General features: G+C 36.9%; 1 protein-coding gene across 5 annotated transcripts; it reads left to right on the top strand.

Moving 5' to 3' along the window:
• The first annotated feature begins 510 nt into the window (after positions 1-510).
• On the top strand, positions 511-11437 carry LOC103323462 ((R)-mandelonitrile lyase 2). 5 transcript variants are annotated; one of them, XM_089044306.1, is made up of 7 exons: positions 511-700; positions 1422-1483; positions 8948-9000; positions 9202-9311; positions 9430-10089; positions 10233-11073; positions 11205-11437. In XM_089044306.1, exons 4-7 carry the CDS (start codon positions 9206-9208, stop codon positions 11326-11328), a joined length of 1731 nt encoding a protein of 576 aa, XP_088900432.1. In that variant the 5' UTR covers positions 511-700; positions 1422-1483; positions 8948-9000; positions 9202-9205; the 3' UTR covers positions 11329-11437.
• The last annotated feature ends 5127 nt before the right edge of the window (positions 11438-16564 follow it).

The raw sequence follows: 16564 nt of genomic DNA, 5'->3' as shown, positions 1-16564 counted from the left end.
TACATGCAACAACCAAAAATACATATTAACAAAATGAATATATGTTCAACAACATAATTAAAAATGTACTATTGAGGTTGCGCCTTACGAACCTTGAGATAATTGAAATCTTTTGTTATTCCACGTAAATCGATTTTGGTAGCCCAAAATAAAAACTAGGATACTAGATACTTCCTTATAATTGAGGTCATATTAGAATACTTTATTATATGGAATCTAAAGCCATGCCAATTCCACGTAAATTGTTACCATTTCTCACTCTCACTCCACTATCTATAAGAATTAAGAAATACTAATTGTAAATTAAGACTTCATTCATAGAAGACTTTATTACATTAGAATAATATATAGAATTCAACCAGACATTAAAAAAAAGGCCAACAAGACCACAAAGTGGATGAGGGCCCAGCCACAAGCGGGGTGTGAGAATGGCATGTGATGGGCTACTGTTAGGTTTAATTTTTTCTTTTTTCAAGCTACTGATTCCTTTCTGTTTGTTTTTTTTAAAGCTGCCTGGGCTACAGCCAAACGTAACCCAATTTTTTCTGTCTTCACGATTTCAGTGACCTTGCCCTGACGTCAGGGCCGTTACTCCAACTTTAAGAGTAGTCTCTTTCACTCTCCCTTCTTTCTTCGTCAAATTTCTTTCCATAATTTTCCTTCCATACTCTGTGCTAGCTGGAATTCTAGTTGGGTTTGGGTAAGTTTCTATTTCCCAGTTTGTGGCCTTGGTAGTTAGGTGTGATGGATAATTCTGAGTTTGAAGAGGATAATAGTCATTTTATTTTGAATTTGGGACTGTTTTGGCGTTTAAAGCTTATTAGAACTGCATGTCAAAGCATGAGATGGATGTTGATGAAATCTGCACTTGTGCAGAAATCTGAGTATGTGTTCTGTTCTGGACAAAATGGCCTAGTTCGTATTTATGTTTTAAACTGGGGTTTTGATGTGTGAAAAATAGACATTTCGATGACTATTTCAGAACTGATTTCATTCAAATTGGAGTTAAACTGGATTTTTGACAAATTTTCGAAGTTGGAATTATTCCGCAGAAAACAGAAAACTCTGAAGCCTAGTCTGTTTTGGATTTCGTCTTTGACTTGCTTCCTTAAATCGGAATTCAATGAAATTTTGATATGTTGAAGTTTTGTATGTCTACATGTATGATCTGGAAATTTTCACACCATTTTGAATCAAAATGGATTTTTAATGATTTTCCAAAGGCAAAGTGTTCCTGCCTAAATTCTTTAACAAAACTGAAGTTTCTGTTTTTAATTGAAGTCTTTAATTTCTTTAATAAGTCCAGAGCAGAACCACAGGTTAAGTGGATATTTTGGTTTAACTAACCCAAGAAGAAAGTGGGTTGTAAATCAAAGTGAGAATGTGAGTTGGAGTTTGATGTTGATCCTTGTTGTTTATAGGGATTTCCGACTCTCCTGGAGCTCTACTGTGGTGTTTGGTTTTACGGTTGTGTACGCACCAGGTAGGGGTTCTTCACGCCTTGCTTAGAGGTTTTCTTGTGTATGTGTATGTAAATATTGATTTGTGAGAACTCTACATCGTTTTTGGTTGCTAGTATGCATGTTAGAAAAATGGATTTGATTTTTCTAGGATGCCCTTGTGATAATTGATACTAATTTGTGACCTGCTATGTTGCACCAATACAGATAGGGTACTTGATGATTCTCCACGAGCTTGATGAATTATTTGGTTAGAGATCTTTCTAGTTTTTCAAAGTGTTTGTAAGCAAAGTATTGGGTCTTGGTTTGGAATCACCAATCTAAATCCCTTGATTTGTGAGATTTAATTTAATTTAGCTCTTAATCAAATTCAAAATCTTTGATTTTAGGAAATTAACTCATAATTTAGGAAAATGACCAATTAAGGATAATTTATTCCTTTTTTGGTTGTAATTTCTTATGTATTGCGGTGTGATTTTGAAATGAGTTTTTTTTTTTTTTTTTTTTTTTTGGTCAAATGATGGAAGAAATTTATTATAACCGAATTGGAATGTTTACATTAGCATCAAAGAGTGTCAAACACCCACTCAAGCCAAAGTTGATCCCATTTAAACTTCCCATCCAAACGAGATACATGTGCTACTACTAGATGAGCAGCTGCATTGCATCTACGATTCACAAAAGTAAAAGATACCTAGCCCACATAGGAAGCCAGTAACTTTTGTTAAACCAAAAAAAAGAAAAAATCTCATAGGTGTTTGTGTAATTTAATCTTTGAGGTAAAAATTGCATATAAAAAATCTCATAGTTATATGTATTTATCTTAATCTTTATTTCGTTTGGAATAAAAAATTTTCTCCAACAACAACAAAAATTTGGTATATGAACGTACACAACGTGTCAAAGAGTATGTACATTTTAGTTTTACATACTATAAGTGTAACGAGATTCGAACTTAGGTACAAAGTGGGGAGTACATTCGCTTTAATAAACTTGACTAAGCCATTAGGGACGACCCTAAGGTGATAAAAGTGGTGCCACGCATAGGACCCTCGATTTTTGAGGGCCTCCCACAATAGAAGGGGATTGTATATATATATATACAACCCCTTCTATTCGAGATCTCTCAAATAATTTTATTTGAGGGAAGCCTTTAGGGTACCCTACAATTTTTTTTCCAATGATCAAAACCATATATTTTTTAGGTCTTCATTCATAGATCATCCTTACAAAAAATTAGACAAATCGAAAACCGTTTCGACATCCAATTGTGTCCTACAAAATCAATGAATACGGTGCTTCAAGAAAGTACTAAAATTTCAATAACTCAATTGAATGGTCAAATGATATCGGATTCAAGTGATTTTTTGTAGAGATGATCTTTGAATGTGTATCTACAAAATAGGACGGTTTGGATTAGTAAATACAATCCGAGTGGGCCCTCAAGGTGTCCTAAAATAAGCTTATTGAGGATCTCAATGTCTCTGATATATATATATATATATATATATATAATATTAGCATTTTGGCCCTTTTTTGTGGTTCCTTATGTTTTTCTATGCCATATATGACTTGTTTCAGTTCTTGGGCTAGGCCCAAATGAATGCATCAGACTTAAAAAGGTATAAAACAATTTTTTAACATAGGACACCTAACATACAACTAAAACGGTGCGTATTGTAATTAGGGCACCTTACATCATCTTCTTCACTAGTTACCCGCATCTTCTTCGCACAGATGCTATCTGCAACTGAAGATTCGTAGCAGCTACAAACGCAAGTAAGTTCTTTTCTTCTTCATTCTTCCTTCCTCCTCTTTTAGTTGCCCTAAAGCTTACCCCTTGACGTATCGGGAGCGTATCGCTAGCGTATTGTGATCGTATCGATGTAGTATCAGGGCCGTATCGTAAAGTCAACATCCCAGAAAAGTCTACGATACGTATCGGTGCCGTAATGGTGCCATATCGTATCGGAGGTGTATCTGATACGCACATACCCCCAATTTTTGGCGTATCGGTGCAATAGAGGTGAGTTGAGAGTGAAAGGAGCCTTGTGACTACCTTGGGTTTGGATCCCCTAAACCTCCGAAGGGGCTTGTATGGATGAACTTGTACTGATGTAAAAGGTGCAAGTTTATGTGGTACGGCGTTAAAAGGACACGCCTGCTAACCCCTACTGTTGTGTTGAGTTAATAATCAAGTATGGGTAGTTGGTCACAGAATTTGTGGTTATTGAGGCCTCCTATTCTGTCATCTTGCTTGAGCATGATAGCTAATTTGACTCGGCGAATTATTATTTTTGTGCATTATTTCTTCTTATAGTGTTAACTATATTCTTATTTTTAAACCTAGCTGGGGTGGCCCTTTTTGGACAGTGGTTATTTAGTGAAGCTTACCCTACACTTTCAGGTACTGTGCCAGTCACCGTGTTAAACTAAGGTGATCAAGGGCGTGTCCATGATCTTGTCAACTACCTTTACTTCTATTTTGTCAACAGAGTTTTAGGTTCTTTTCAGTCTTCTACAGTTGTTTTGGATGTTTTGAACCGTGTTCTGAAAAGAACCTGCTTTGTTGTCGGAACCAGTAAATTTTGTACTCTTGTGGGTTTTGTAAATAAAAGGTTGCTTGTGAATATAACGAGTTTATTTACGTTTCCGCACCATTTTTAAAGTCTTATTTCTAACTCAAAAGCCTTACGCTCTATTGAGAACATGGTGTTATGATGTTCAGTATTGACATTGTAGCACTGCGTTTTCGATAGGGCATGCCGTTGTTATGTGCCCCTTTTTCGGGACTTGACAAGTTCTCTCAACTTTTGCTCAAGGAAGTCAAGAACATATACAATCTCTATTAGCTCAATCTTATCTCATTTAAAACGATAATAACATTTTTGACATGTCTATGTATTTAGAATGGGGATTGGACCAACTACTGCCCCTATTTGATCTCATTCCTAGTTTTGATGGTATTTAATTACGGATGTTAATATAGAACCCACATAATTTTTTATTCCTTATGTGTATGTAAACACATGTGAAGTGAGGAATTGGTTGCAACACCAATATGTTAGTAAACACATAAAAAGAAGGAATTGAAATTATTCTGATAACCATTCCTAATAAGTAAATATATTCCTTTTGTTTACCTTAGCAATAGTCCTTAAAAGATGTTGGGTCTCTTCATCCATTGGCAACTGTTTTTGGGTTGAATGTTCACATTCTAATATGGTATTAGAGTAGAATATACATGTGGTGAGTCCAACAGTTTACATGCTTTCATGTCACTCAATATATGTTCAAGTTTTAAAATTAAATGACATCACACATGAGGAGGCGTATTGAAAGTGTGATCTCATATTGAGGAATTAAAGTATTGCATAATAATTTAAAACATCTCAGGCCTCTCCTCATTGCCAATTAATTTTTTTGTTATATTATCACTTTTGCTGGATCACTGAAAGTTTGCTTATTAGTATTGCATGTCAGTCCAAGCCCTTCTATGTGCAACTCTAAAGCCGCAGTTACTGTAGCATCACCAAGCACACCAGGAAGACCCTACATAACCCAAAAGAAAATACAAAATGATTAAGAAAGAAGGAAAACTTGATTGAACAATTTCTTTTGAAAGGCATATTATAAACACAAAAATTTTATGACAAATGAGACAAGAACATGTGTACAAAATAATATTTATATTGAATGAATTTAGGATTACAATCTTTGTGGATATTCTTTACCAAAAAAAAAAATCCTTTAATCCTTTGATTCGATCTCCCATATAGGAATTTGAGATTTGGTATTGAGGGTCGTGAAAAATCCTTTGATTCGATCTCCCGTATAGAAATTTGAGATTTGGTATTGAGAGCCATCACGCTTGATTTCAAGCACGTCAAGATCACAAGTAGTCAGTGACGGAGCCACAATGGGGTCATTGGGGTCGCACGACCTCTTGGAAGCCATTGAAATAAGCTTAGAGGTCCCTTGGAGCTGCTGGTGCGACCTCTTGGAGCTGCACACCAAGTGGTTGACAAAATGACTGAAAGAAGGAAGGGTTTGCAACTAGAGAAGAAGGCTGCGTGAAGGATTGTTTGTTTGTTTTTTTTTTAAACAACCTGGGCAAAACGACGCTGCTTTGACCTGTGGGATTTTTTTATAATGACTGGGCAAAAGCGACGCGTTTTGGGCTAGGTCTGAAAAAAAAAAAAAGGCCAGCGTATCCTTCTCTCCACAACATCAATTCCTCCATTCTAAACCCCCAAATTTTTTTGTTTTCTCCTCCAAACCCTAAGTTCCTAACTCCCCCAAACCCTCAACTCCATCTCCTCCCTTGCTGCCGCCACTAGGGTGTCTCTGTGTTTTATTTGGACTTTTACACTAAGACCCCTTGTGTCATGTGGTGGATACTCTTCGACTTTAGTGGTGAAGGAAACGTATTTGTTGTACTTGATGATTCTCCATGAGCTTGATGAATTATTTGGTTAGAGATCTTTCTAGTTTTTCAAAGTGTTTGTAAGCAAAGTATTAGGTCTTGGTTTGGAATCACCAATCTAAATCCCTTGATTTGTGAGATTTAATTATGATTTAATTTAATTTCAGTAAATTGATTTAATTTAGCTCTTAATCAAATTCAAAATCTTTGATTTTAGGAAATTAACTCATGATTTAGGAAAATTACCAATTAAGGATAATTTATTCCTTTTTTGGTTGTAATTTCTTATGTATTGCGGTGTGATTTTGAAATGAGTTTTTTTTTTTTTGGTCAAATGATGGAAGAAATTTATTATAACCGAATTGGAATGTTTACATCAGCATCAAGAGTGTCAAACACCCACTCAAGCCAAAGTTGATCCCATTTAAACTTCTTATCCAAACGAGATACATGTTCTACTACTAGATGAGCAACTGCATTGCATCTACGATTCACAAAAGTAAAAGATACCTAGCCTACATAGGAAGCCAGTAACTTTTGTTAAACCAAAAAAAAGAAAAAATCTCATAGGTGTATGTGTAATTTAATCTTTGAGGTAAAAATTTGCATTTAGAATTTTTTTTTAATGTCCTCAGTAATATTTGTAAATTGCCAAACCTTGGTACAATAAGCTAGTCTCACAGTTCACAAAAGCATATTGCTTCTTGAGATGTGGTAAATCGCCAAAATCCATAAATTGCTTCACAGTCCTACTGTCGAAGGCCACGCAGGGTTACTACTTGAAGTTTTATATTTTTCAATGTAAATATGTTTTCTTATTTATCATTTTTTATTTCCTTTGTGGAGATTATTTTGTTTGAGTTCAGGTACAGGTTTATGTTATTTGCTTGTTTTATCATCTACCGTGCATTTGGCAGTTGTTTCTGACAAAGTTTTTAGTCAGATTATTTTAGACGCTCTTGTTTTGTTTCCAGGGTTTAATTGAGGCAATTTATTTAGCATGCGACATAGTTAGATGTAGGTTGACAGTTGGTGTGTGCAGATTTTGATGCTTTTCTTCTTTTGATCTTGTTTTGTTTATTTGTTCCACCTGACTAGATTCAAGGAAGGCGTCTTTTAACTAACATTGCGCTATTGTTTCTTGGTATTCACATTTGACTTATGGACGAATCTCATATGTATTTATCTTAATGTTTATGTCGTTTGGAATAAGACATTTTCTCCAACAACAAAAAAAAAATTGGTATATGAACGTACACAACGTGTCAAAGAGTATGTACATTTGAGTTTTACATACTACAAGTAAGGGGATTCGAACTTAGGTACAAAGTGAGTAGCACATCCGCTCTAATAAACTTGACTAAGCCATCAGGGGCGGCCCTAAGGTGGTGCAAGTGGCGCCACCGCACAACCCTCAATTTTTTAGGGCCTCCGTAAAAAAAAATTCTTTATATATATATACATATATATATATTGATATGATATATACTTTAGCGTGCTACATGTTGGCACAAAAGTATGTGTGGAGGAGTTGGTTCTCCAGCACATATCCCTTAATAGAAGGCCTAGGTTTGAGTTTCATTGAAAGCATTCTATTTGTGTTTTTTTATTAGTTTTGCATTATAAGAACAAACATTAAATAACTATGTATCAATCTCTTTTGTTCTAGTATTGAAGTACTTTCTTCCACACAAAAAACTTCATCACTTCTTCTTTCTCTTAAACTCTGATTTTCTAGTAAGTAGTCATCATCATTCATCAATCTCTTTGGTGAATAACAAAAATTGTCAAAGGATTTAAAGAGATTTCAATCTATATATTACATGAAGTATTTTATTAAATTATTATCATGTTGATGACTGGTTATATAGTTTTTAGAAATATTTATCAATTTCTTGTTGGGGTTATCTTTCAGGTTATAGGGTTTTGGAATTTTTCTTTGTAATCTAAACATGCCACCAACTAGAAAATACGTTTCTAGATATAAAAAACGACTTAGAAAAAGAAAAATCGAGGAATTGACTCAATACACATGAAACATGTGAATTTATTATGACATCTTGGAGATTTAGCTCAAAATGTAAAGAATGATTTGAATTCAAAATGAAGTTGTTTTTTCTTTATTTTATTTTTTGTTGCTATTGAGGGTAATTTAAGATACTTCTAACAATGGCAAATGTGGGTTACACCCCTCTTAGAATTTCCTCTCTGCAAATTAGATTAATTTAGAGTAATTTAGATTATCGCTAGTATTTTTTTGAAAAAAAACTTCTAAGAATGTAATTAACTTCAAGATCGTTTGGTTGTATGAAACGTATCTTGCAGAGAACAAGAGAGATTTGTATTCAAACTTTCAAACCTTATAATATTTGATATGAATGGCTCGCTTTACATACAATGGGACAAAATTTCAATATTTATATTCAACCCATGTGATAAGAAAATGAAAGAATAAGAATTCTATCCGTTGGGAATATATTCTTCCAGGACTCATTGCTCGTTCTTATCCTCATCATCGCTGTGTGTTAACTGCTCTCACAGCTTTGACATTTACCGGATTGTGAATTTCTAGTAGGTTGGAGGTAGAATTATAAAATTGAGGTGCCGAAATATAAATATTAGTTTGAAAATTACATACATATTCAAAACTCTTACATATTAAAGCTAAATAATTTTCAGTTTTTCATGTACTAATTTGTTGGATGGGGGGCATATACTTCAATTTGTGGGAATGTGAAGATGAAAATGTTTTAGTCTTCTATACAAAAAAAATAAAAATAAAATTCGCTTATCGAATTAATGCTGTTAATATCATCGAGTGGTAATATCTGAGCTATCAAATTGGCTCATCGTCAAGAATTGAATAGTATAACATAGGAAGATCTTTTATCTATACCGAACTCAAAATTTGATTCCTAATTCAATCAATAATTCCTTTATTTATTTATCATTCTTTTCCATTTTTCATTTTTGAAAGTATAAATTCTGCAATTGTGGCCTTAATGGCCTTTTTAGAGTCAATAATTTTATATGAGGAACTACTGAACTCAATCACTTGCAGCCAGGATAAGATCGCGAGATTTGATTTCAAGACAAAAAAAAAAATACCTATAGGTACGTCTTGTTTATCATATATCAGACCTATACTTTTCTTGATTGCCTCCATAATTGATCATTATTTTATCATCATTTAAACATGTGCTTGTTGAAACCATTATTTTTTTAACTATACTCACTAAGTCTTACCTTACCTCTATAAATTCCATAGAAGGGAGAGCCTTAATGAAAGTGTGAAAGTGTTTTGATAATATTCAGAATCATGGTGAAATCAACAATGTCAGCTATACTAGTATTGGTGCTGCACCTTTTTGTTCTTCATCTTCAATATTCAGAGGTTCATTCGCTTGCCAACACCTCTGCTCATGGTAAACTACTTTTTTCGTGATTCATAAAAGAAAACAAAAAGGGCAAATAGAACAGAAACCCTTACGTAGATGCGTGTGCTAAAGGTTTAACAACTCTTCCTCTCTTCTCATTTTGCAGATTTTAGCTACTTGGAATTTGTTTACGATGCCAATGACACAGAGTTGGAAGGAACATACGACTACATTATTGTTGGTGGAGGAACAGCAGGGTGTCCATTGGCAGCAACTTTGTCAGCAAACTACTCGGTGCTTGTTCTGGAAAGGGGCACTCTTCCTACAGAATATCCAAACCTGTTGACTTCAGATGGGTTTATATATAATCTGCAGCAAGAAGATGATGGACAGACACCAGTCGAAAGGTTCGTGTCTGGAGATGGTATTGACAATGTAAGAGGGAGGGTCCTCGGTGGCACGAGCATGATCAATGCCGGGGTCTACGTAAGAGCTAACACCTCGTTCTTTAATCAAACAGGGATTGAATGGGACATGGATCTGGTTAATAAGACATATGACTGGGTCGAAGACACTATTGTGTTCAAGCCGGATTTCCAATTTTGGCAAAATCTTACAGGAACTGCATTCTTGGAGATTGGTATTCTTCCAGACAATGGATTTAGTTTGGATCACATTGAAGGAACTAGACTCACCGGCTCAACTTTCGACAACAACGGAACCAGACATGCATCTGATGAACTGCTTAATAAAGGAGACCCAAACAACCTGCGAGTTGCAGTTCATGCCGCAGTAGAGAAGATCATCTTCTCTTCCAATTCATCAGGTATGCTTCCAAAGTTAACGTTTTATTATTTTGAAACATTACCAGCAGGATAGTCATATCAAATACTGAATGTGCAAATAATGTTTCCTATTTTCTTCCGAGTTGTTTGATAATAATGATATGCTCTTATATATCTAATACAGGTGTGACAGCTATAGGAGTTATATATACTGATTCGAACGGAACGACTCATCAGGCATTTGTACGTGGTGAGGGAGAAGTTATATTGAGTGCAGGGCCAATTGGGTCCCCTCAACTTCTACTACTTAGTGGTGTTGGCCCAGAGTCTTACCTAACATCTCTCAACATTTCAGTTGTTGCTTCCCATCCATATGTCGGGCAGTATATATATGACAATCCTCGTAATTTCATCAACATTTTGCCCCCAAATCCAATAGAACCCTCAACTGTGACCGTTCTAGGCATTACAAGCAACTTCTACCAATGTTCTCTATCAAGCTTGCCATTTTCTATTGCACCCTTTAGTTTTTTTCCTAATCCAACTTATCCCCTGCCAAATACGACTTTCGCTCACATTGTTAACAAAGTTCCGGGACCATTATCTCATGGCACTGTCACGTTGCAATCAACCTCTGATGTGCGAGTCGCTCCAAATGTCACATTCAACTACTATTCGAATTCAACGGACCTTGCTCATTGTGTTAGCGGCATGAAGAAGATTGGTGAATTCTTGAGCTCAGACGCATTAAAACCATATAAAGTGGAAGATTTGCCGGGCATAGATGGTTTTGATATTTTGGGAATACCTTTGCCAGAGAACCAGACAGATGATGCAGCCTTCGAAACATTTTGCCAAGAGGCAGTAGCGTCATATTGGCATTACCACGGTGGATGCCTTGTCGGGGAGGTGCTTGATGATGATTTCCGTGTTACAGGGATCAACGCATTACGTGTTGTTGATGGCTCCACATTCCCTTCCACACCAGCGAGCCATCCACAGGGCTTCTATCTGATGTTAGGGAGGTATGTTATACACACTTAACTTGCAACCACTAGAACTTGTCAATTATATATTTGGCTTGAATGTCTTGTTTTGTAATATTAATTCTACGTTGTTCTCTTTTTTATCAATTTCAATTTTGTACTTTGGGCAGGTACGTGGGCTCTAAAATTCTGCAAGAAAGATTAGCTTCAGAGGAGGCTCTTCATAAGTCAACATTCCAACCCAAAATCTTGGAGTTGCTTGAGTCTGCATTATCCTTTGCTTTTGATACTTAGTTGATAAACCCATGAGTTCTGACTCAAGTGGGATTGGGCTTAGGCTCTTTCTATCAGCCATGGCTTGGTGTACCTCTTTATTTCATGTTTAATAAATTTTCCTTTGTGATGTCCTTGTTATCATTGTGTGGAACTTGTCCTTGCAAATCCTAAAGCGTATATACTATCCGTGGATGTTCTATTGTGTGGATCAAAAGACAACAGCACGTTCAAAATGCAAGAAATTCCCGTATGATGTATCAATTGATTAATAACTTGATCGAAATGCCCCTAGTCGTAGTCTTATGAAGCCACTGTATTTCCAACACTACGCCGGCATTTTTATATTATATATTTTTGGTAATAACAGGGATTAATTGTTTTCACAATAATTAAGCATTATGAAATTGCTCGAGAATATAATAGCATGCTGCTCTGCTATCGCAACATTGAAACATATTTCTATAAAGAGTGTTGTTAAACGAACCTTAAAATTAACTTAGTATACCTTATGATCTAAGTACACTCTAATATTTTAATTAAAATGTAAAATTAACTAAGTACACCATATTTAACTATCAAAAATACCCATGGTACACTCTAATACACTCTATCACACAACACTCTAATACCAATCCTAAATTAGGTTTCTCTTTTTACATGAATTCGTGCCCTCTTTTCAAATTTTGGGTTTGCATCAAAATATTTAATTTTGTATGTGCTTGTGGGAGTAGATTTGCTACCTCCTTCAATTCAAAGCTTAATTCTTGTAAATTCTTATGATTTTCTTTATTTATTTCTTATTTTGGATTGAACTTGTCGCCCTCCAAATATGTTCTATCATCTTATGAAAGTTTTATAGGTTCCTTTCTTTTTCTGGGTAATGGATGATTATGACCTCTATAGATAGAGAAGGGATTTGAAGCACAAAGGAAAGAACGTTGTTTGGTCAATTGCAATGGATAAGTGTTTAATTGATGCCCTTTATGTTTAAACTAGAAACATAAACAATATTGACAAGTGCTTTAATGAAAATGCCTACACTGTTGCTTGTATTGCTGTGAACTTTTGCGCCTCCTCCAATGCTCGACACATTCTTCGCCATGGGCACCAAGCAATACGAAAACTTCTTTACATTTAATTAGGGTTAAATATGGTGAGTATGGTGTACTTATTAAAATTATATTTGTTTCACAATTCAATATATCCTTTTTGGTCATTTTATATTAGGATAAATTAGTAATTCAATAAATACTTTGGTAGTAGGGTGTACGCGTTTAATTTTAAGGTTCGTTTAACAACACTCTTCTACAAATTGTTTATGGAATAATTTAGGCCCAGTTATGCTTTCTTGCAACTAGGAAAGTCGGGCCGGGTCTTTTTTTCTTTTTTCCTTTTTTCTAAGTCTTTCAAATCTTTTTGTTACAAATTTTTAGACAACAATGAAAAAACTAATTTAATTCATAACACGTGTTTTAAAAAAAATTATTAATTCATAGTACATATTACACTGTTTAAATTAAGTTAAGAGGAATTACATGAAAGTGTACATTTGACAAGGAAAGCCAATTTTAAGAATCCTAAACCTATCACGTTGTCCACATTTTAAAATTAAATGAAGTCACGTATGGGAGGCGTATTGAGAGTGTGATCCCATGTTGGGGAATTAAGGCGTTGCATAATAATTTTAAACATCTCGGGCCTCTCCACCCGTTTCCAATTAATTATGTATTATATTATAACATTTACTAGATCACTGAAAGTTTGCTGATTAGTAATGCATACCAGTCTAAGCCCTCAAATAGACCTTCCCCTTCTATGTGCAACTCTAAAGCCTCAGTTAGTGTTGCATCATCAAAGCTCACCAGGAAGACCCTACATAACGCAAAAGAAAATACAAAATGATTAAGAAAAAAGGAAAACTTGATTGAACAATTTGATTTGAAAAGCATATTGTAAACACAAATGTCACTACTACATTTTAGTCTTTGCGCGACGAAAGGGTATTCGTCGCGCAAAAATGATTTTAGTCGCACATCATTATGCGCGACAGAAGTTTCGTCGCGCATCGTCCGTCGCGCAAAGTTCGTGAAGAAAGGATTTGCGCGACGAACAAATGTCATTCGTCGGGCAGTTTGCGCTACGTATAACAACTTCGTTTCAAAAAACATTTCGGGACGAACTCACCTGTCCGTCGCACAAATATTTGCGCGACGAAATAGTGATCGTCGCAAAAAAACTGCGCGACGGAAATTTCCGTCGCGCGAGCTACATTAACCTCGCGCGATTTAAATATTATTCGTCACAAGATATACATTTTGCGCAACGAAATTCTGCGTCGCGCAAGATTAAAATATATATGTCGATTTGTTATTTAAATATTTTTGCGCGACGATTTACGTTTCGTCGCGCAAAAGCAATATTTATTATTAAAAAAAATTTATTATTTGATTTTTAATTTTGTAAAAAAATAAATTTGGTTTTTTTATAATTAAAATGAAATTACAATAAAAAAAATTAATCATAAAGAAAACATCTATTATATAAAATAAAATAAATGTATACAAATTGTAAAAGTAATTATAAAAATAAAAAACTAATCAAACAATGTTCCAAAATCTACTTGGTCATCTGCCACATGCGGCTCGGAGGTATGGGTGTCTGCAGGGGCCGTGGTGTGCTGGGGATGCTCGGGGTGGACGGGCTCGGAGGTCGACGCACCAAAAGTCGGGATTGGAATGCCGGACCGCGCAAGGGACTGCAGAATCACCGACATCTGACCCTCAAGCTCGGCAACCCGCGATGTCGAAAACAAGCCACCGATCCCGTTGTTTGCTGCGACGAACCGCGTCGAGGTTCTCTCGTCGGGCATTCCCATCCCCTACAATACGTTCCCGCCTCCTCCCGAGAGTCGATCCAACGTCTGCGTCAAAATCTGAAATCCAGCATCATGCGGAGGATCCACAGACTCGATCGGAGTCTCGGGAGGAAGTTGGGAGGCGGACTCTTGAAGAACCAACTGGCTCCTCTCCACCATCGTCGTCTGTTTAACATTACATAAAATATAAATTCAAAAATGCATATAAATTGAAAGTGTAACATAAGAATTAAAAATACATAATACTTACATGAAGGGACTCGGCCAACTCATTCCCAGGGCGAACATAAACGTCACCAAAGACGTCGATCTCTGGGAATTTCGACCCCCCCTAATTGAACAAGAGAAGAAAAATATTAGTATGAACAAAAGAAATTAATAATAATGACGTATTAAAAATTAAATATAAATTATATTATTCTTACCCGACGCCGTGCATCCATCCTATATGAGAAGGGCCTGGAGCCGGAATGGTGAAGAAGAGTCTTCTTCTTCCTATTGCCCTTATTCACTTGGGCTTTATTCTGTTATACAAAAAATAAAACATAATAATTGAACTATAAATAAATTAAATAATAATGAGATATAAAAAATAAAATAAACATTAAACAAATATTATTAAAAGAATACCACATAATCAGGCGCTGAAAATGAGCGCGAGCCACGCCTAACTACCCTCCCGCCCCTCAAGCTCCTTCGGGCAACCCTCAAGAGCGACTTCCGGATCAAACGCCGGAAATGGTGGTGCAAGTCGCTCTTCCACTGCTTGTACCTCTCACCGAAGAGTCTGTTGACGTACGCCAAAGTCTCCTCGTTGATGTCCTCTAAGTCGTAGTTCGTCTGCAATAAATTGATTACATACATTAAGTAATAGAAATATATAAAGTTTGAAAGAAAAATAATTAAAAGATAGGAAAAATACCGACAACTGGCCGCGAACTTGCATCTTGATCTCGTCAGGTATGACCTTCCAAGACTTCCATTGCATCGGGCAATGGGTCCGAACGACGTGCCCAATGTCGTGGGCCAAGGAGCTATGCAAATCCGCCGTCGGTGCAGCCCGATGGCGCTCGTCATATCCGATGCTGATACGATGGTCACCCGGTGACCTTCGCGTCTTCACCTGCCGACACGGCCCTCGGGTGTTCCTCTTGGCTGCAAAGGAATATGACAATATTGTTACATATACAATCAAATTGAACCATAAAATTCCCAATTAAAAAAATGTTTAAAAAAAAAATGAAAGGAAGGGTATTACCAGGTGCCCAGGCACCATACAATCGATGGATGTGGTGTCGGTGGTGGTAGCGGGCCGGTGTCGCCGCCTAGCGCTAAGAGGCTGCACCACCGAAGAAGATGATGATGCAGCCGCCTGGGATCCCCGAGACCAGCTAGCACGTGGTCTGCTCCATCGCTTTGGGCCGGATGGCGGCACCGATACGGTCGCCGAGCCGGGCTCCGAACTCGGTGTAGCCGTCACCGCCCTACGACGTCTAATCAAGTCTGACATCTGCACAATTTCATTAATCCAATGTAGCACATACAATGTCGGTAAAGAATTGAACTAACTAATTAAAATCATAGTTTGACCTAGGGTTTGCGATTTCGGAGTATCCGGGACTCCGATCCACAATCCGTCGATTCCTAAACGATCCTATAAATACATGGTACAACATACGTGAGTTTCAGCTCGATCCAACGGTCCGAACATATCAAACCCTAAAATCGCACAATAGGTTCGAACCGTTCGAGACTCAAACGATAACCAAATTCCAATCCGAGCACACCTACGCGCTCGTGACAACGAAATGTTTGCACTGGGACAAAATGCCCTATGGCACAAGATTACGCCCCACGCGACCACCACCGGCATGGGTGCCCTAGCGATAACAATCACCGGGAAATCCTAAAATTAAGGGCCAAGGTTCCTACCCTAGGTTGAAAACATCAATTGGAGGCACTTTTGTTCTCGGACCTACCCCGAAAAACGGACGGAAGTGGCCGGAATTTCAATTTCAAAATCGGCCAAAACCTAGGGTTTCAAATTGACTACCCTATGCACACAATGAATCAAATCCTACACAACCATCAGCTAGAGCATGAAAAATAGCCCAGAAAGCATACCTCAATTGCCGGATTTGGTGCCCGAGAGAGAGAACAACGGCGGCGGAGATTCGGCCTAAACGGAGCAATTCACGGCGGCAGGATGGACGGGCACGGCGAGAAGCTCTGGGTTCGACGGTGGCGGCAGGGTCTGATTTGGGGCGGATTAGGCTGAGGTCACGGCGGAGAGATTTGGGAGGTTTTAGGTTAGGTTTCAGAAATTGGGGACGAAGGAGAAATCGCGATTTTCAGAATACTTATTCGACTTTGCGCGAC

The sequence above is a fragment of the Prunus mume genome, linkage group LG2 (assembly GCF_029339155.1).
Source record: "Prunus mume cultivar Tortuosa linkage group LG2, ASM2933915v1, whole genome shotgun sequence".
NCBI classification, from domain to species: Eukaryota; Viridiplantae; Streptophyta; class Magnoliopsida; order Rosales; family Rosaceae; genus Prunus; species Prunus mume.
Note: the sequence above shows the minus strand (reverse complement) of the source record. Positions and strands in the feature narration are given on the sequence as shown.

What these genes read in the sequence shown, in the direction of transcription:
- LOC103323462 (XM_089044306.1), top strand. Translation starts at nt 9,206, where the DNA reads ATGGTGAAATCAACAATGTCAGCTATACTAGTATTGGTGCTGCACCTT. An exon ending in TGCCAACACCTCTGCTCATG is followed by an intron (nt 9,312 to 9,429) that starts GTAAACTACTTT and finishes CTCATTTTGCAG; the next exon opens with ATTTTAGCTACTTGGAATTT. An exon ending in CTTCTCTTCCAATTCATCAG is followed by an intron (nt 10,090 to 10,232) that starts GTATGCTTCCAA and finishes TATCTAATACAG; the next exon opens with GTGTGACAGCTATAGGAGTT.